The sequence below is a fragment of the Diadema setosum genome, chromosome 1, assembly GCF_964275005.1.
Source record: "Diadema setosum chromosome 1, eeDiaSeto1, whole genome shotgun sequence".
Lineage (NCBI taxonomy): Eukaryota > Metazoa > Echinodermata > Echinoidea > Diadematoida > Diadematidae > Diadema > Diadema setosum.
In genome coordinates, this window is record NC_092685.1 from 16,429,573 (window position 1) to 16,451,692 (window position 22,120).

At 38.5% G+C, this 22,120-nt stretch overlaps 1 protein-coding gene across 2 annotated transcripts in view; it reads right to left on the reverse strand.

Moving 5' to 3' along the window:
• LOC140227614 (UTP--glucose-1-phosphate uridylyltransferase-like) overlaps window positions 1-22,120 on the reverse strand; it is a 51,766-nt gene that overhangs the window by 23,925 nt on the left and 5,721 nt on the right. The window contains exons 1-3 of one of the 2 annotated variants that reach the window (XM_072308034.1): window positions 19,384-19,576; window positions 2,073-2,192; window positions 1,140-1,253 (exon numbers count right to left, since the gene is read on the reverse strand). In XM_072308034.1, coding sequence (XP_072164135.1) covers window positions 1,140-1,253; window positions 2,073-2,192; window positions 19,384-19,464 — 315 coding nt within the window. In that variant the 5' untranslated portion in view covers window positions 19,465-19,576. Of the gene's footprint in view, window positions 1-1,139; window positions 1,254-2,072; window positions 2,193-19,383; window positions 19,577-22,120 lie in introns of those variants that run through there. The other variant, XM_072308041.1, reaches the window with a different exon arrangement.

A 22,120-nucleotide genomic window follows, 5' to 3' on the forward strand; every position in this document is an offset into this window, starting at 1 on the left:
TATGTTCACAATTAAAATAATAAAAAGAAATAAATTAAACTCCCCCTTGTAAATACTCCATATGATCCTATCATATCAAGTTGAAGAGCTACAATCGCTCGCAACAAAAATGTAATCATATGAAGCCCTTATACTGTATACACCATATATTCAGCGAGTCTAAATTTTCGCGAATCGGACTTCCCAACGATTTGTGAATGGTTAAATTTGTGATCATGGAGTACTGTACTGAACGAAGAAAGTATATGTGTGTGTCACATTCATATCGGGATCAAAGTCATTATTTTTGCATGTCTTTAATTTCGGGGAATAGCACCTGACCCACGAAATTCAAGAAAAATAAAAACCTCACAAAATATTCTGCATATACAGTATGCAAAGTAAGTGGTCCAGAGTACATTGCATTAGATAATATGTATAATCAGCCTATTAAGCAAACTTTGAATTCACTGTGGCCAAGAACATAGGGGGAGGGGGAGAAAAAGTATGAAGATCTCCTCAGGATGGGTGGCTCAGACTACCTTACACACTGTGGGAAACCCCATCATCCAACTTGTTTTTGTATTTTGTTTTAGAACACTGTTCAAGAATAAAAGACGTGACTCCTTTTCAATCTTCTTCTTTTGGCATAGTTCAATGCGTCTGGTAGATATTGTTTGCTAACCATTGTATTAAAGTAACCTGGGGTGAACAATGTTTTCTGGTGTGTGGGTGAATGGTCGGGTTAGCACCTTGCTCTTTGGAATGAATGAACAAAGTACATAGGATTTCTTATGTGCGTGAGCTGTGACTCCCTCACATATGGGACCTCCATTCAGTGTCCTTTTAGATGAACAGTGTCTTTTGCTCTTTACCAAACAGACAGTATGATTACACACAACATTGCTCAGTCTGACTCAATGGGAATCGAAAACAAGTCATTTGATTGTAAGGCAGACATGCTAACAACTGAGCCACATCACTGCCCCCCCCCCTTTTTTTAGACGGACAACCATCACATGGTGCAACCATGGAAATCAAAACAAAACAAACGTCTAGAAACATTCAGAACATGATGTGATGCAAAGCTTCAGTAATCATCTCACTTGACTACACACATTGGGAAACACTGTGAAAATTTGTCAGCAAGACCAATTTACCGCATCTCCTGGTGGCGGTTGGATGTCATCCCATTCTACTGCCGGACCGGAGCTGGCTTCCTCCAAGAATTGAGCAAACAGACGCTGGAAGGCATCAAATTCCTTCTGAATTGACTGCAAGAGGGAAAAAAAAAAGAAAGATAGATAAAGATGACAGATAAATTGCCCTACATCGACGTACTTATTTACGTCGATGTAGGGCAATTTGTTAATCAGTTGCATTAAAAAAAATTGACAGAAGAGTTTCATGAATTTCTAAGATGACACAGTTACAATGAAGAGCTATGTGTATCATAAAATGTTTATGCTGTAAATATGCATGCACCATAAAGCAAAACATTCCTTCATAGCTTTCCTACAACAATGCACGGAAATTCATAATTATATGAGAGAAAATGACTTTTTGGAGTCAATCCAAAATTTCTTGCTGTACTGTATTCAAGTGCTGCCTCAGCACAGGTTGATAACTTTGGTGCAGGAGTGTGATTTGATGTGCAATTTGGCATCTGGGACCTTTTAGGCCATCATAGAAGAGTTTGGCATATTCTCCATGTTTGGTACTTAAAAAATCAAAACAAACAAACAAACAAACAAAACATATATGCACACCAATCTGTTTCTCCTAACCACAACCATACTTTATACAGCTTGCTGTATCACCCTACCCATGAAACTACACTTTTAAAATCACCTTGTGAATCTCAAAATGTGCTTTGAATGGGACCTATAATCACAAGTGGTCACTGCACCTTGCTATGCCAAATCCTACTCACAGCAGCAGGTCTTAAACCCAAATATACCCTACAGGCCGTTGCCAGTCCCAAATTTGCACACCTACAGGAGTGAACTTTCAAGCCATACTTGTGGGGAAAATATGTGCCCCACAACAAGTGCAAGGGAAAAAGTATGAAGAAAAATTGAAAGGTATCTTACATCTTTCTCATCGGGAGCTGCTGTGTCCAAGAGCTTGGACAGCTCCGTCGCTAGGTGATGCTCTGCATCTTTCCGGGCCTGGGAGTGGAACTCCGTCTGGCTCTGACTTCGCTTCAGCCCCTGTAAGCATACACACCAACACATACAGCATGGAGATAGAAAGAGACACAGATGGAGAGACAGATAGATGGAGAGATACATAGATAGATAGATAGATAGATAGATAGATAGATAGATAGATAGATAGACAGATAGATAGACAGATAGAGAGGAATGAAGTGTGAGGGGGAATGACGGGGGTGGGGGGGGGGTGGGGCAGAGATAGGAAAAAGACATACAGAGAGTCACAGATAGAAAAAAAAAATGTTAGGATGTGGAAATTTGCAACCATGTTCCAAAAACATCCACAAACTCAAGGCATTTAGCTACCTTAGCTGTAACCAGAAATTAAGAATTAACTACTGTCCTGATCCATACAGCAGTTTTGCAAATCTTACACATTACCTACATTTGCAGTTTCCATGAAGCAGCCAGTGACATTACACTGTATGGTATTTCAAAATCTGTAACTTATACTCCGTTCCTCGTGGGCAATGTTTTGACTATGTGCTAACATAAGCAATACATCAAAAAAGTATAACATTTACAAAACATAGCAAAACATGACAAAACATACAAGTGTAGCATAACATGGGAAAACTGAGAGAAATATAACATGTCATACTACAATGTACAATACAGCAGAACACACAGCACAAACAAATACAGCATGACTCCTAGTACTATAATAGCAGATAAACCGAAGTTACCAGTATAAATGCATTGCCTACATAAGTGCATCGCAGAGAGGTTAATGTGCTAACATTTCAATTTACAAATAACACTGTACAGCAACAAGAGATGTATTTTGATAACATATACATGTCTGTGAATCAATGGTGGAAACACAGGCTGTTAAATTTGTGCTATGAATGTCATTATACTTGTGATGTTTGCCTTCATTCAGCATTCAATCAAATCCTATATTTGCAGTACTGTACTAGACCCTCGAGAACATGTAGTAAATCCATCACTCTATTGACAGAGACATTAATTTCAAATTACATGCATCAATTTTCCTTTAAGTTTGCTCTGCACACATCAATAAAATGAAAGTTTAATAGACAACAGCTGACATAGTGTATGTCTATGGTGTCTGTTCAACTTAGATCTACCATGGAGCTACCAAAATTTTGGATCTACAATGCTTACATGTGACACAGCACTTACACACATGTACCCAGTATCACAAATTGAAAGCAATATGGTAAGAATAATGAATAACAAACCATCTACAAGCACAATGTAAATGGATAATTTTGATTACCGGTATCCATTTTTTAGCAAAATTTGCACACACCCATTAATCATCTTCTCCGTGGTGTTGCAGACATGTAAACAATCCAGCAAATATCTCAATCACATCTCATAGAAGCATAGAATCAATTGATCTAACCTCATTTTTCACTGCATTTACACTTATCCCGAGTTTACTACATGATCAACACTAAGATAGATACTGGCAATATGGTCTGCATTATTTCTAATTGCGAACTGGTACTTTCTTATGATTAAACAAGTACCCACATTCACTAAAGATTAATGTAGTGGCACGGAACTAATAGTCAAGCAGTGGATTGTAGGGTTTGATAGTTGATCCATATACTATTAGCAACTCAATGCCTACCATAGGCCTACATCAAAGAGAACATAAAAACCTGTTAGCCTGCTAGAGGCAGAAATTCACCACGTTGAAAGGAAAAATTTCCTTAACAATGTGCAAATGAGCACTGAACTGGCTTATTGCTTATTGGCTAAAAGTTGAATTCATTATGACACAAGGTCTAGGTACCATACAGGAAGTTCATTTAAGCAGCACAGGGGATATAGGCATATAATAATTGCAGGTTAGAGGGAAAACTGTACCGTATGTCCCCCCCCCCCCCAAAAAAAAAAAAAAAAAAATTACAACAGGACCCTTTGCAATGATATCTTTGAAAATAGTGAATCAATCCAAATACAAATTCAGGGTATGTAACTATAACTCATTGCCCACATCTTACAGAAAACCCCATTCGATTTGCTTCAGTGGTCAGAGAGAAGTGAGGAATTTTGCAGAGGATGACAGGAATCTCTTCCCTCCAAGTTCTGTCTATTGTATTCACACACAAGAGCATCGGAGTGCTAAACTTGGAAGAATCAGACTCATGACATGCCTTACAACAATCCACATTTCTCTGTGACCGATTAACCAAACTGAATGGGGTTTTCTGCAAACAGAGCTAAGATGTTATATCTTAAGACCCTGAAGTAGCATTTAGACAGTTTAATCACATTGGGTGTTATCAATGCAAAAATCCGATTGTAATTCTTTTTTTGGGACATACTGTAGATTCTCTGTAAGATACCTTGGCAGACAGCACTACAAAGTGAGATAACACCTCTTTCACCGCATCAAAAAGTCTCATCACCATGAAAATGGTGAAATTTGGGGAATAAACAACCAAAAAGAAAAAGGCGAAGAAGAAAGAGATGGCCTCAGGGACACAAACTGAAGCACCTTGTACAAGCACCCACAGTCTTCCGAAACAGTCGAGTTCCCCTTGAGCAGTCTAACCAGTCATGAAGCCATGTGCCTGACACGTACACTGTACACATTCGACACTTGTGACAGAACTTGTTTGAAATCATGCACTGTGCCAGGGTAATGCGCAATTCTGAATGCGTTTAAAGTGATATAGCATTCAGATATTTAACCCATAAACTGCTGAGGTTATTTTTAGCATTTCTCGTATTTGGGCCACACAAACGGCTCCTTGCAGATGGCTAGAGCTGCAAACAAAACACCATACAACAGCTGCGTCGTAAACTCCATAGGCTGCCAATCAATCATTCAACTCTCATGACACATTCTCAGTGTATATGCTATAATTATGCTCCCTTGTATACATGCACATACCATCGAGGAAATGATGAAAAATGGTCTAGCTAATTTAAGCTCCACCTCCTAATCTAATTCGTTTTAGTTAAGTCAAACTGTTAACACTATCAATAAAAACCCAGAAGAGAGCATAACTTGATCATGTGGACAAATGCCTCCACATGATTTTGTACTAAGTACTGTAAAACCAACAATTTTTACCTGCATGAAACTTTTGCGAATTTTGCAAACCAATACTTTGCAGAAGTAAAATGCAGTTTTTGTCTACTCTGATGCAGAGGCAAGGTTAGTAGAAATACAATGCAGTATGTCATTTCCAGTGCATGTTTAAGGTACACTCGGGAGGAATGAACAGTGTTCCCTTCCAAGTAAATGGAATTGCTCCAATTCGTACAGTACATACTAGTATGCACACATGTGTGTACAATACAGTTCAGGTCTGGCTGAGCACTTTCGGAAGTCAACTACTACAATTTGTACTACGTATATACTCACAGTGTGCATTGTTTTTTTCGTTTGTTTTAAAACTACACTTATTTCATAGTACACTGTAGCACGCATTCAATTTCTTATGTTTCATATTGACTATTAAAGTGGGTGTTGAACCAATACCTGCATTACAAGTACCTGATACATATACAATGGAGTATTCTTGTGATTTTTTTTTTTTTTTTTTATGATCTGTAATTCCTGAAAGTTAGTCCAGTCAAAATATGAAATGACCCACAACTAATTGCAACAGAAACGATTCCACTTGCATTTGACCCGGAAGAGCTATTAAAATAACATATTAAAAGTTCCCTAAAATTCGAGTGGTGGATCAGTGTCTAATTTGCATAAATTCAAAATGGCCGCCATACAACCTATTTATGCCTATATCTCGGGATATATAACCCACAGAAAGTAAATTCCGGTGTCTAAACCTATGTTTTTTAGGTCAAGGAATACAAATATGTTATCTTTATCAACTTTCAAGCATCCCTTTATATAGTTTTTGCATATATTTGCATATAATTACATACAAAATGGCCGCCATATTGCCTGTGCAAGCCCGTATCTTCGTATATCATTAATGTAGTATACACTCAGAATTAAGTCGCTATATATCTGGACATAAAACCTGTAGAAAATAGATTCTGGTGTCTAAACCTATGGTTTTTAGGTCAGGAAATACAATTATGATACAAGCAGTAACTTTCAAGCTTCAATTTATACATTTTCTGCATATATTTGCATTTAATTAAATGCAAATTGGCCACCATTATAACTCCACAGGCTTATATCTCTATCTGTAAAAGGTACCCAGTGATGGTGTCTGTGGTCTTAATTTTACTGCTGAGAATCACTGATGTAGAATACGTTCCACTCAGGAATAATTACCTATATCTCACTCAAAATTTGCATAGCTATATTTAAGCATAAATCTATTCAAATTTTTATCGTGCATATAATTTCTGATATACGAATACGAGCTACAGAACGTTAATTGTACTGTAATTAATGCATCCAATATTTCAAGGGCAAAATTGTTGGAATTCCGTTCACGACCTTAACGATTATCCTTACACCCAGTTTTATATTCTTGCATTGATTAAAAGTATTGTACTACATTAAACTCACATTTTCTTGAGATAAAGCCTCAGAACAGAAAACAACTGTTAGTAGCATCAAATAGAACATATCTTTATTCAACTATAATCTCAACTTAGCTTCCAAAGTGTGCTCAATAGGTACACAACAGTAAAGTCTCAAATTATGTAGTAGGAATCGTTAAAAAGATTTTTATGATTGCATGATATTTAATGTATTATATCGTGTAATTTTACCCTCATGTTTACTGCTTATACTTGTGTCTATGTTGCAATACCTTTTTTTTAGGCCAAAGGGGGGGGGGGGGAGGGGAAAGTCATCAAGATCATGATTATCCATAAGCTACTCTACAAAAGTTTCATGAGTTTGGACATTTGTTTAGATGATGTTCTTGTCATATTATGATATTATATGATGTTCTTGTCATATTATCTAGGGCCCCATTTCTCTCTCTCTCTCTCTTCTTTCGATCTTTAAAATAACAACAACATATTATCTCATATAGCTTTCAAAGTGTGCTTACGGTACACCAAAATTGGTCTTAAATCATTGAGCAGATTTTTTTCAAACATCTGTTTCCTTACCTGCGATGATTTGCAGCCGTGTTTAGTCGATACTTGTATCTTTTGTTGTAAAACTTTTGGCAAAGGCATGTTTATCAATGAGCAACATATGACCGTGATAATTTGTATGGAAGTGGATTTTGTCATATTTTTGCGTGGTTTCACCCAATGACTTACAGAAAAAAAGCCAGATACAAAAAAAAAAAGAAAGAAAAGAAGAAGGAAATGCCTTAACATTTCTATTCCTAGTACTCTGGATTCATCAGACGATCAATACAAACAGCATCGTTCTCATTGGCTTCAAGCTCATAAAACGCTTATAAATTCTGATAAATGTTACTTTTACCATTTTTCGTGTTGTATCTGTTACATCAGGCTGTTAGCAAACTGGTAGTGTATAGTTGCAGGGCAAACAGATTTGACTGCACACAACCCATATCAGTGGCAGATGCGGGCCATTATAGATCAGACACTTGTAATGTTGTATTTCTAAAATATCTGAGGAGTCAGATGATGCTGTTCTAATTGGTGACTAGGAATGAATAACATTCTTGAAAGACATCAACACAGTTTACAACAAATGTGAGATTTACCACTCTTCTTTTCGTCAGTATGAAATGAAGCCGGGATCCTGTTTGCTTTACATTAATCGACTGCAATTTCACACTATCCTAGTCCAGAGTTTGTGGTATAGAACACTTTGAGTGTAAGCGAGTTTTCATGTTTTACACTTTTATCATTGATCTATATTTTCAGAGATCACATTACATACCTTAAGTATCTGTATTATCGCAAGACAGAAAATGAAAATGATGTACTTGAAACGGAAGAAAGTTTTCTTGAAATCCAATGACTTTGATTCATTAGATTTTAAATTCATCTTAGCCAAAGGTTCAAGACAGCAAAAAAGGTTCAAGCTAATATTGCAAATAGCCATCATTTATCTTCTGGCGTCCGTCGACAGTCATGCATGCATTTTCAAAAACCATTTTCAGATTCTCTTTTAAGACCCCATGTAATGACAGATCTTCAACAAACTAGGCAAGTAGCATCCCAAGGATGACAGACTATCAAGTTGTTCAAATAGACGCCATGTCCAAAAGGTCCCAGAACCCCCAAATTAAGGAATTTATCATAAAAAAAAAACCTCACACACACACACACACACACACACACACACAAGTAGAACCAGTTATAACAGAGCTAGGTAAAAAGTACAGAGATTAATATCTTGGAGACTGCATAGTTTCGCAGTTTTATCTTTCTTCTTTTCAAAATTTTACACATTATATATGTGACCGTGCACCTAAAAACGAACATAAAGTCGCACACACTGATTTTGCATGAGGACTGAAAATAAATGAAATGGGTCAACCTAGCCGAACTTGACTTTTTCATATTTTCTGAAAGAGCGGGTCTTCTTTTACATTATGCTAAAATTTGGTATCATAAAACGGGCAGGAAAGTGTGTTTTTTAGCAGTTTATCTCGAACATTTTTGGTAGAATAGTGTGATTAGGTGTGTCTTTAGAATCCCTTTTTCATTTCTGAAAAACCTTGTCCACACTCTTCGCTTTCAACTCTAATAACTTTTGAAAGGATAGTGCTACTGCTTTGAAAGTTGGCTTTAACAATGGACAGAATGTGTTAATGAGGCATGCTTAATTTCATTTTAATCAGATAATCTCTTCATTGTTGTTACTCTGGTGGTTTACTTCCTGTTTTTTGTCCCATTCATCGCACAGCCAGCACAGTTTGGTAAAGATTAAGCGCTTGAATAGACACTGTACTTCAGAGCCTCTTTTCTCAGTTCACACTTTTCCTGAGTTTGTGCTTTGTTTCCAATATATAGATAGGTTAGGAGAGTCCATGTGATTTGAGTCATACATCATTTTAAAGCTTAAAGTCTGCTCTTTCAGAATATGGTCTTAACTAAAAATTCATGTCTGGCGACTTTTTGTTTGTTTCGAGGTGCAGGGTCACATATAATTATATAAATATATATATATATATATAATATATATATATATATATATATATATATGATACCAGTACAGAAAATATGACGAAGTAGGGTGGTAATGCATTTCAGTCCAGCAGTGCCATTTAGTCACACCAAATTTTCGACGAATACATTCGTCTTTCTTCAGAATTGCCATTGTCGACCTTCAGGAAGACAAATATATTCGTCGAAAATTTGGTCTGAATAACTAGCACTGTTGGACTGAAATGCATCACCAGTCTACTTCGTCATCAATATATATATATATATATATATATATATATATATATATATATTTTTTTTTTTTTTTTTTTTTTTAAACGTGTGGGCACTAGTGTCCCCATCTGTATCTAGAGTTGCTGCTTTTATAAAACCAGAAGAGCATCGAGTAAATACATCAGTGAGTGTATTAGCATACTTTCAAGATTATTATGGCAGATGCAGGGGTGACCTCCTTGGGGCTAGTGCCAAATAGGTACCAATTTTCACTCTTTCATCTTCAAAAAAAAAAAAAAAAAAACTGTTCAATTTGTTATCAAACTTGGCTGGTAGAATATTGGTATATAAAATGGGAACCATCCCCCGGCCACAGAATGCCCAAAGGCACCTCAAATCTGATCTAGGTGCGGCCACCTTTGGGCTGGGACCAAATTATTGGAGGCCACTTTTGATTTTTGATCCTCCTTTTGAAAACACATGGTCAAATTTACAACAAACTTAGTACTGTAAGTGCATTTATCGCTAGTGTCATGCATATTATGGACATCATGCCTCCCTGGGCCCTGGAGGTCCCTAAAGGCTTCCAGATATGGCCCTACAGTTTCCCAACGTCTTCCAATTTCCTTTCTCCCAAGTAATAGTCTGTAAACATGTAAGGAAGGGGAACTTGAGATGCTCGGATGAGGGCTGGACCCCTGGGTCTTTTAGTCAGAAAGTGAGTGAGTGACATGGTACCCTGATATGACAAGATCGTCATCTAATGTCCAAACTCATGAAACTTTTGTAGAGTAGCTTATGGATATAAGCTACTCTTAATTTGAATAGATTTATGTATGAATATACGCAAATTTTTTAGTGAAATATAGGTAATTATTCCTGAGTGGAAGGTATTTTACATCAGTGATTTTCAGCAGTAAAATTAAGACCACAGACACCAACACTGGGTACCTTTTACAAATGGAGATATAAGCCTGTAGAGGCATTGTGGCGGCTTTTTTGCATTTAATTAAATGCAAATATATGCAGCAAATGTATAAAGGGAAGCTTGAAAGTTACTGCTTATATGATGATTGTATTACTTGACATAAAAAAAAGGTTTAGACACAAGAATCTATTTTCTGCGGGTTTTATGTCCAGATATATAGCGACTTATTCCTGACTGTACTACATTACTAAGATACCTGCTTGTACAGGCAATATGGCGGCCATTTTGTATGTAATTATATGCAAATATATGCAAAAACTATATAAAGGGATGCTTGAAAGTTGATAAAGATAACATATCTGTATTCCTTGACCTATAAAACATAGGTTTAGACACCGGAATTTACTTTCTGTGGGTTATATATCCCGAGATATAGGCATAAATAGGTTGTATGGCGGCCATTTTGAATTTATGCAAATTAGACACTGATCCACCACTCGAATTTTAGGGAACTTTTAATATGTTATTTTAATAGCTCCTCCGGTTCATATGCAAGTGGAATCGTTTCTGTTGCAATTAGTTGTGGGTTAACCCACTTTTTGTCGTATTTTGACTGGACTAAGTTTCATGCCACAAAAAAGGCTGTCTGCTCCAATTTGCAGAAGATTCCACAAATATTTAAAGTTTTACAGTATGTTATTTGAGCTCTTCATACATACGTATACAAAAGTTATGGTCTGAAACCACTAACGAATGAGAACTTTTGCAAACCTGCACGGGCTCAGTGACTCAATCCATCATGAAATAGAGATTTCAAAAGGAAAAGAAAATACTTGCCTGGGACGGGGCATACTGCATAATGGAAGCCAAAGCATCTTGCTGACTGCTGGGCATGATTGAGTCTTCATGTAACAACAAAGCTAGATATAGCTATAAAATCAAAGAATTTCCACCTGACCATCAAATTTGTTCCCTTGACAGCATGGAGCAAACACTAACCCTAGGACCCGGTCTATAAATGCAGCTACTACGTCTGTACTTTAAGAAGTTTGAGTTGGGGAGAAAAAAAAAAAATTGGGAAGGGGCATCAGACACCAGTGAGCACCTACAGCATATGCAGGAAGCACATGATCCAATTGAAGCAAAAGGCTACAGAATGGACTATACTATCATAAAAACTCCTTCTTGGGACCAGAGTAGGCAATGTGAACATTGACCGCTAGAGATAGCATGGCTCCTCAAAGGGTCAACATCCACTCTGTACATGTCTGCCTTGCTCAAATTTGCAAAAAGTCAAGCCTAAACTGAAATAGAAGAAAAGAATATAGCATCAGCTGACCCTTTAAGCAAAGTCTAAACTCCAAGCAGATCAGGCCTGCATTTCAAAAGAGTGAACGCTCATTCACCCATAGAAGAAAGGAATGATACTTTACCTGTAGCTGCGGATTGTGAACTAAGTACACACATCACAAGAACCCCACCCCCCAGACATGCAGACAACCCTGCCCTCCCCTATCCCCGCCTTCTACTGATAAACATGGTGATGCAATCAATGTTTGCTTCAGCACTTGGACAAAAGTTTGCAGTATCATCACACTGATGTTCTTGGCACAGTCCTACCAAACTTCAATGCCATTTTATATCTTACTTGAACACCATAATGTTCATCTAGCCACTGAGGGGTCACAGTGTCTATTGTGTAATACCACTATTTTCATGACTGGTAAGCACTCCCGTAGTACTCTGCTTTTTTACACTATACTTCAGTTCTAGATAATTCAATTTCATGTTACTGTATTTTGATACCTTCAGGGCTGCCAACAGTCACTCATCATAAATGGGAATATGCCAAAGAGCTATCAATTAGAGGGATAACCTTGTGCTACATCAGACCTAGCAAATCTCCTGCATTAGGCATAAAACTCGCACCTCAAGAATTCCTTAATGCTGCGTTTACACCACATTCCTGGTGGCCACGGCAGCCCCGTTTGTCTGAAACGTAATGCGCCGTGGGTAGATATATAAGACATTCTCCTGTTTTCCCCCCTCTTCGTATTTTGGTCTTGTTCGTTCCAGTCCTCACCCCGGTGAACATAAGCAGCTATCAGATGCTGTTCTCACAGCATCTGGTCAGGCTAAAGACTATCAATATTTTCCGTTGTGGTCTGCTACGAATCACCTCCAAGTTTTGTTACAGCCTATTACGTCACCTTTTGTTGCATTCACCCCATTTCATAACGGCATACAAGGTTTCTCATTGGCATCGGGACTGTCGTGGCAAATTTTTGACAGTTTAAAAATCTGACACGGCATCCATGGCAATCATGGCCTGTCATTTTTGCCTATTGTTTCACCGCAGTGTCTCACGTCCATCCCGTTTTGTCCACTGTGGCCTGAAATGTGACTGCCGTGGGCGCGAGGAACATGGTGTAAACGCAGCATAAGAAAATCACTTTCTTTGTGAGCCCATCATAAATCATGCAAATTCATAGATTGAGACGAATCTCATTCCCCTATTTAATCTTATTTGAAAGGATCAGTAGCACTGTGTCACATTGTGTCACATGTAGACTGGAGCCCCACCATTCCTCAAAATACTCTGAGTTCAACAAAAGGGTGTGTCGGCAGCGTGCTGGTTTTCATACTTTTTCTTGTAAATAAAAACAATAATGGTACAATGTAATGACAAGGGTGTGTTGGGAGCATTGCAATGTCTTAAACCAGGGATGTGTGAGGGATACACTTTAATGCTAAATTAACATAAACTATCTGCAAATGATTGCAGCTGATGCATGTTCTCTGTGACAGTGTATGACGCTGGACCAAAAATATCATGACTTTGAGTCTCCAGATCAAGCGCTGTCTGTTTAATATCCTTAGTGTCATTTCTGGAGTACGTCTGGTCAGTTCTGGTGGAATGTTGATATCAAAATAAGACTTACATGTAAATAGCAGAGTTAAAAAAAAAATAAAATTCTTCAAGTTTATATTCGTTCAGTGTCTGAAGGACCCTTAGTCCCATATTATGATTATGTTAGGAAGATGAAGGAAGGCCAGTTGGATGTTGAGTGAAAATATCTGTGACCCAGCAGGCTGCATCACAAATCCACCAAAAAGTTGCCAGACATGTCTAAAAGAGCAGACTCTGAGTTCTAAAATGACCCTCGTATCTGAAATTTCGGTGAAAATGACTTTTTTTTTTTTTTTTTTTACTAATGGTCAGATAAACAGTTAAGTGATGTCCTGTCCAAATCCTAGCTGTCTTACCCCCAAAATGCAGCCACAACGGCATGTCAAAGGAAAGGCTTTCCCATTTGATACAGTGCTTTGGCTGCCATGTTTTTTGTTTGTTTTTTTGCTCTCCGGAACATTTGACATTTTGTAGATATGGGGTCTTGTCGCCCCAGTGATGATATACATGAAACTCCACAAAATGAAGTTCTTAACCCATGGATCTACATAATGGAAAGAAAGTATACCCTCTGGAAAGGTGTTTACTGAGAAAAGAGGCTTTAAAGTTTAGGGTTTATTCAAGTGCTTTATCTCACCCTGTGATGCTCTGTGCAATGAATGACACATAAAAAAGACAAAAAACAAGAGACCTGCGGGTCTAGCGCTCACCTGAGTATCGCAAGTTCACCTTTCACACAGTCACTAATCTAAATTATTCACAGCTCTACTAAAATTTGACCAGGCATTCTCAAGTAGAAGATGAAAATGTACAATAAGGGCCCACATTTTTTAAGATTCCTTAATTTGGGGGGATTGGGGCTCCCTGGGGCCCTCTGGGTGGGGCATGGTGCCCATTTTGATAAATTGAGATCCTGACCCCCCTAGGGATGCTACCTGCCAAGTTTGACGAATATCCATCATGAGGTTTCAGGAAGAAGATGAAAATGTACAATTCAGGTCCCCATTTGGACCTTCCCAACACCCCCCCCCCCCCCCTGCCCCCAAGAGGGGCACCCCTGCATCTGCTATGAACAAACTACAAGTCATTAATGTACTCACTCATAGTATTATCTTAGCTCTATAACTTCTGATTCTAGAGAAGATTTTTAAAGATTCCTTCATTTTGGGGGGTTTGGGCCCCCTGGGGCCCCTGGGTGGGGCATGGTGCCCATTTTAACAAATTGAGATCCTAACCCCCTAGAGATGCTACCTGCCAAGTTTGGTGAAAATTGGTCATGGGGTTCTCAAGAAGAAGATGAAAATGTACAATTTAGGCCCCATTAGGACCCCTCCCCACCCCCCTCCCCTGGGTCCCAAGGGGGGCACCCCTGATTCTGCCATGAACAAATTTGAAACTACAGTCATCAATGTACTAACTCATAGTATTAACTTAGCTCTATCACTTCTGGTTCTAGAGAAGAAGATTTTTACAGATTCCTTAATTTTGGGGGTTTGGGCCCCCCTGGGGGCCCCCTGGGTGGGGCATGGTGCCCATTTTAACAAATTGCATTCCTAACCCCCTAGGGATGCTACCTGCCAAGTTTGATGAAAATCGGTCTTGGGGTTTTCAAGAAGAAGATGAAAATGTAAAAAGTTTAGGCACGACGCACGACGGACGCCGGACGAAGGGCGATCGCAATAGCTCACTTGAGCCTTTGGCTCAGGTGAGCTAAAAACCAAAAACAAACAGGATATAAAACTCCACAGCAATCGCTATGAAGTAATTATTAGATTATCCTGAAATTTTGTGCACTAGTTGAATACATTCTATCCATGACTTACCAGTGTAATCAAACTTTCAATAGAATGACATCATCCTTTCAAAAGTTATTAGAGATAAAAGTGGAGAGAGTGTAAAGGAATTTTTGTGATCCAAATTTGTAAATCAGACAAAACCTGCATCAGACCCCTCCCCCCCCCCCCCAAAAAAAAAGTGTTTAACAAAACTACAAAAAAGAGAATTTTTCATTTGTTTAGTGATCCCAACATTATATGAAAGAATATTTGCTCTTCCAGAAATTACAAACAAGAGACAGTGGGGTCTAGCACGTATCCGAGTATTGCAAGTTCACATTCTACACATTTTTGCAGACTATTACCCAAGAAGAACTTGCCAAACTTGGGGAGCTTTTACGGATCTCCATGAGGGCAAGGGTTCCATTTGTATTTTGTATATATACTGGTAATAATACCTGCTATTTTTGTAGAAAATTTGACCATGTGTTTTCAAAAAGAAGATCAAAATGAGAAAACTTGCCCCCACTTTGGTCCCAGCCCCAAGGAAACATACAGTAGATCTCATTTCAATGACTATGACATTTCAACAGCGTGAGCAAGAAAGTAGAACTGGTACAAATATTTTGGGGAAAAGAAAGATATTATGTTATTAGACTGAAAGCTCAAATAGAGACCTGTAGGTTTCATGTCTACTTAGGTAGTATTAGAATGGCCACTCTGGCCCAAAAGAAATGTCATTCTCCTGATACAACCCTCCATTTAAACCCCCATTCTCCTCTTTATAATACTCCTGGGCCCAATTTTATAAAAGATGTTAGGATAGCAACTCTTTGTAGAATAGCAACTTCTGGTAGCAACAGCCAGTCAGGATAAGTTGGATTCTTGTTGTTACCAGGGAGCTCTTTCACCTCCCTGTTGTTATCAGGACAATTGCATTGCACCATTCCAACAAGAGTTGCCATCACAGCAACTTTGTTATGAAATGGGGCCCTGATCTTTCATGTTGCATGACATTCAAGGTCCATTCAATAGGGCTAAGGACTGGATAGATGGCCATCACAGCAGATCAAGGATTAAAAATATTTAGCAGGGATGAAGAAGAAAAGAATTCTTTGCTTTTCTGTCAACATGGTATGAGAAGACCTGTCAGTACTTCTCACAGAGTAGGATCAGTACAACATGATAAATGCAGCGGGAAATGCATTTTTTAATCAACAATGTGACCCTGCATCACAAAACCACCAAAAGGTTGCCAGACATGGATTCAGAAAGCGCAGACTCTAAGCTTTAAGACGATATAGGATAAGTTAACCCATACTAATTCAACCCATCTAAATAATGGAAAGAATGTACAACTTTTGAAAAAGTGTTTACTGAGAAATGAGGCTTTACGGTTTAAAGGGTCTTTCATTCAAAACTAAAGAGCAAACCACTACAAAGTTATCAGATTAGGCTGAAAGTTTGCAAATTTAAAAGGTACATTCTCTTCATGATGTATACTACAGTTCTTACAAAGCAATAGTAATATCCTCTCAACGGTTATTATAGTAGAAAGTGGAGAGTGTGCAAAGGTTTTATGTAATGAAATGGGAACTTTAAGACATACATGTACCTAATCACACCGTTTGAGGAAAAAAATGTTCAAGGAAAACAGCAATTAAGACAATTTCCAATTCATTTTATGATTCCAATCTTGAAGAAACATACGCAAGAATTGCTCTTTCAGAAAAGAAAAATAATTTTCCCATCCAATTTTGCACAATAGTGCAGGCATGAGCATAAAGAATATAAAGAAAGTTTAACTAACACCATTTCTTTTCTTCTATCTTCCTTTCATCTTTTTCTTCTCTTTCAACTTTGACTCTTCTTTTACAATTGGTGGCATTACTATAGTTATGCTGTAAATACAATTATCATTATGCTATAAAGATCATCATCATTTTTTTCATCGTTGTCATTATTACTACTATTTTTGCTTTTATTAACAAGAAAAAAATATCTGAGAGCCAGCATGCTCCCGATGCACCATTCGGCTAAAGGGGGGGGGGGGGGGGGGTTGTCTTTGGATAAATGGCAGGGTTACAGTAAACATGACACTCCCTACACATCCTTTCCAGAAGACTTGTCAGTCCTGTGTGTAATAATTATGTAATTTGTTTTTCTACTTAAAAAATTACAATAGTTCTTGGAGAGTTTTACAGGATTTGCCTATTATTGAAATAAGAAAAAAAAATATAAAAATGAAACATTCTGACTCACATCACAGTCTGCAGAGTCTAGGCTTAAAAAGTAGTCAAATTCCGGCCTTGTCAGACAACGCAACTTTTCGCTCTGTATACTGTAACTATCCATGTGGCCAAGAAGTGGTGACGTTCAAACTGCCCACTCTTTGCCTCATCCTTCTTTGAAATGAGACCAAACGTCGCTGGAGCAGATGTTTTATATTCATGCGAGCGCTAGGTCATAATTCTCCTTTAGGAGCATGAAGCCATCCTCACGTAATATTGCAGCAATTCCAACAGGCATTGGGGAGTCCCAATGGACAGGCATGGAGCTTTGTTTAACTTTGCAATTGATTCAGGAGTGGTGTCTAAATTGCACATGCACACAATCTGGGAGGACTGCATATTTATCCAGCAGGGTTAGATAAATAGGTTGGGCCACATCCACTTTGGAGTACCGATGGGCTATCACACATATTTTTCAAAAGTTATCACACTCATCAATGCCTTCGTGATATAAAATTGTATTTCGTTAGGTACAGTAACCTTTCAGTATTTACCTGCAAAATATGTACATAGTGCAAACACTCTGGTATTTCTCGTAACAGCTGGCTGGGAAAATGAATTTAAACAAGAGAGTATTGCACACAACTTCAAAGAATGGTAGGTGGGCGGATATACCAGTTTGAACTTCAAAATGCAATAATGTTCTGATACGCATTTAGGCCTACTATGATGTACATAAACACAACATAAAAATACAAACATTTGGCACCTCTGACAAGCTGAGCTTGGCAAAAACCTGCAAATGAGGATCAACAGTGACAGGCTTTTAGAAGTAAAAAAAAAACAATTTGCATTATATTTGATTTTACATTACCAATTGTAGCCAACTTTTAATATGGTGATTCCTCTTTAATGGAAAAGCCTAATGTTACATTGTACATGGTAAATTTTCAATGTAAATGGGGCAAAGGTACACTTTGTGTAAGTGGGCCATAATAAGAGAAGCTTTAATTATTGCTAAATTCACAAATATGACTCATTTCAAGGGTATCAATGGTGGAATGATGGTTTACATACATAGTCATGAACCTTTTTTAAGGGTTAAAATCAAGAGTTTACAGTAAAGTTTCTGACGATACAATTTTACACATGTACAAAGTTATTGGAGTAGTGTACTAGATTTAGTCCACTCAAACCAAGGAGGTACTAGCATGTACTTCCTTGCTCAAACTATAACCACACACAAACTAGAGCTGGCAGGAGACTGGTGCAAGATGGCTTACACCAAGAATGCTGTTATCTTATTTCAATGCCCGCCTGTCTCATCCTACATCAACCCCAACCTGACCCCTTTCTGACCCCCATCTGCCCCACCCTCAAACCCTGGTACGAGTTCTCTCAAGCATGGACCTACAACTCCATGTCTCAAGCAAGGAGTTAGTTTCGTGCTGATCTTGCCATGATCTCACTGACTCTGCCCAGAGCTGGTACAAGATGGCTGCCATTGTGCATGCTTTGTGTATCTCAGCTGGATCAAAAGGTTTGTAAAGTTCAATGAGTAGATATTGAACATTCGGAAAGACAGAGTCTCAACAGAGAAAGTTATCAGAAAATCCATTTTCCTTGTATCATGTCTCATATCGGAGCGCACTGTTTATGAGCAACACAATATTTCTAATGTTCCATAAAGAGTGCAGAGACATTTGAAATTAAAAGTATGATGAAACAGTATTTTGCAGACTCAAATACAACACGTTTGTTTTTGCTAATTTTCTTCCACCCCAAGCCAGACAGCACCCGCAAGCACCAGCTAATTGTAACGCACTTGCTTTAATCAAATACAGTATCCACTGTTTGCAATTACAAATCCTCTAATCAACACTGTAAGCAGCCATGAATGCATTTTAAATCAAGAGTGATCCAGAAATACAGTCGAATTTTACTGTATGATTCCCAGCCTCAGAGTTAAAAATTAACATACCCACTTCTATTCCTGGGTAATTTCAATCCTGATGGCAAAGATATATCTAAATGAGAAGTTCACAGTTCGTAGGTATGCACATCCCCTGTATTAAATGTGGAAGGTAAAATACATGCACAGAAATCTTTTCCATACCTTCGAGAATTCACCTACATCGCCTTCCACAACATTTCGTAGGAAGAGCGCATGCCCAAAGTCAACCTGTTTGCACCCCATGTGCACTTGCTTGTAGTCAGTCCTGTGAGAGTGTAACTGAAATACCTAGTGTGTCAGCATCTGACTAACACTTCTCATTTTTTTGCAGCCAGTCATACCAAAGTCACGCTGGAGTGCTAGATGACTCGGAACTCCATGCACTGAAAAAGCGAATGCTCATTGAAGAACTTTCAGGAGGAAAAAACAGAGGAGAAAACATTCAAACATATTCATAATTTGCAGCACCTGCTGATTTAATCTTTTGTCCTGAGGACTATCACACTGAATCTAGAAGGGGAACTAAATACCTGAAATGACACATTCTCATTCAGCTGTCTTCTTCACCTCAAAACTTTTTTTTTGGCATTCCTTCGAACGTCTTGCAGAAAGGAGATTCAGTCACTTCCCTCTAAATTCTTAAGGTATCATACCAATCCACTCAAGTGCAACAGCACACCACAGTCCCAAACAGAAGCCACTGTGAAAGAAATGAACCATTTTCATTTTCCATTCAAATCTGCATATCCCTGACAAAGTTTAACAAAGCCAAAGCTTGCTTGGAGGTGTGCCCGGCCTCAACAATAATTGAGGCAATAATACTTGGATATCTGACCACACCTAAATCTTCCATTAACCAGGAGGTGTCTAGAAGGAGTGGAATCTCTGCAATTTGTGCAGATTAATGCAAAGGCTCTATAGCATGACAACTGAATGTTTAACCAATGCCCCAGTCACATATAAACACAGATGCTCAAGGATCTACACGGTGATCCGGGGAGGTGCGGGGAGATCCGGAGAGATCCGGGATAGTTTTGACCTCGATGGAGTGTCGACGAGCGTTGGTATGACTGTACACACGATATCAACACGGCAGCTACATGGATAAGGCCACAAGAGTGCGGCGTCTACACGGACAAACACGGCATCTACACGGATCAACACGTCAGCTACACAGCAGCCACACGGACCACCCCTGATTGCTCTGCCAACATGGCAATTCCTGGATGATGCCAGATGTTTTTGACCTCCAAAAGTTGCCGTGTTGGCCTACCGGATGTCCCTGGATCTACACAGACATGCACAAATGTTCAATGATGTCCAAAGCGTCAACACAGATCTCTCCCCGGATCACCCCGGATCTGAGGTCCGGAGTGATCAGGGATGTCTATGTGACAGGGGCATTAGCATTTCACTGGCTTTTAGTTCAATGCTCCAAGCCACTCTTCCATAGAGCTTGGATATGAAGACCAAGGAAGAGGTTCTTGCTTTTAACAAGTTTAAGCTATATTTCATGGGAAATTTTGAAATCCTGTATGGAACTTGGTGATAATCTTCTACAGAACAACTAAGTTTTTCTTCAAATCTCTTTGTTATCAATATCCCTGGACTGGACAAGGAGTATTAGTATACAAATAATGACTGCTTATGAGGGCACAGTTAAAATTATGGGCCCAAGGTGATGTGAAAACCGTAACTATGCCCGAAGCGAAGCTGAGGGCATGGTTACGGTTTTCACATCACCGAGGGCCCATAATTTTAACTGTGACCCGAATGTCAAGCAGTTATTATTTGTTTTATATACCGAAAATATAGATTCCGAAATATAGATACCGAAAATATAGATTCTAGTCTCTTTTACAGCACTCGTAATCAATGCTGATCGACAGCGCGGCGGTCGTATTACTGGTGCGTACAGTGATGTGTACAGTGTACGTTACGTGTACTACGGGGTTCGGTTGCGATTGTCTCCAAACCAGTCCGCTAGTCTCTTTTACAGCACGCTGATTGAATGCGCGGCGGTCGTATCATTGGTGCGTACATATGAGCGATCTACGTGTACGGGGTCGCGACTGTCTCTAAAACCTATTTACTAACTGTGCCCGGGCCCCGGTCACAGTAACTCAAAAATAGGGCACAGTTATTTTCATGACTCCCCTTTTAACCAATCAGATGAGAGGATTCTAGAAATGAGGTATATAATACAATATATCTCATAAAGAGTTAACATATAACCATGTTGGACACATCCAAGTGCATAATATTGTTCACAAGGTTTAGCACTCTTTCAAATTAAGTAAATTGGCTAATTAATATTTCTGCATACATGTTTAGTAGCATTTTACAGTGAAAGAAGTAAAATTTGTACTAATCTTTTTCACAGTGTCCTACACTGTATATTCTTCATACTTTAAACAACTGCTGCCAAATATAGTGAAGGGGACAGCGATTACAGTTGGCTTGGTACATATGTTGTATTTCAGGAATGATGCATACACAATGACATGGACGTTCATCGCTCGTTAATTAATTCATGCACCTGTTTCTGTCAAAAGCCTCACAAAAGCATTTTATGTGTGCTTTCCTGCTTTGATCTTATCATCACCGCCGACAACCAGCCTAGATAAAAACAAGACGACACTTTGAGAAATAAAAAAAATACATGCGCAGAAGATAGTAATTCTCTTAAATCAAGAAAACTGCATGTGCAGTTGTAGTGTACATTGGGAAATAATCACTCCAGTAATTTAATTTGCGAAATGCGCATACTTTATAAGAGAAAGCAATAATGTTTGACAGGTTGGTTGTGATTCGTAATCTAATTTTCCCCATTTATCGCATATATTGTTCCAGAGTGAACATGGACAGTAACCGTAGATAGCATGTATGTCCTATCATT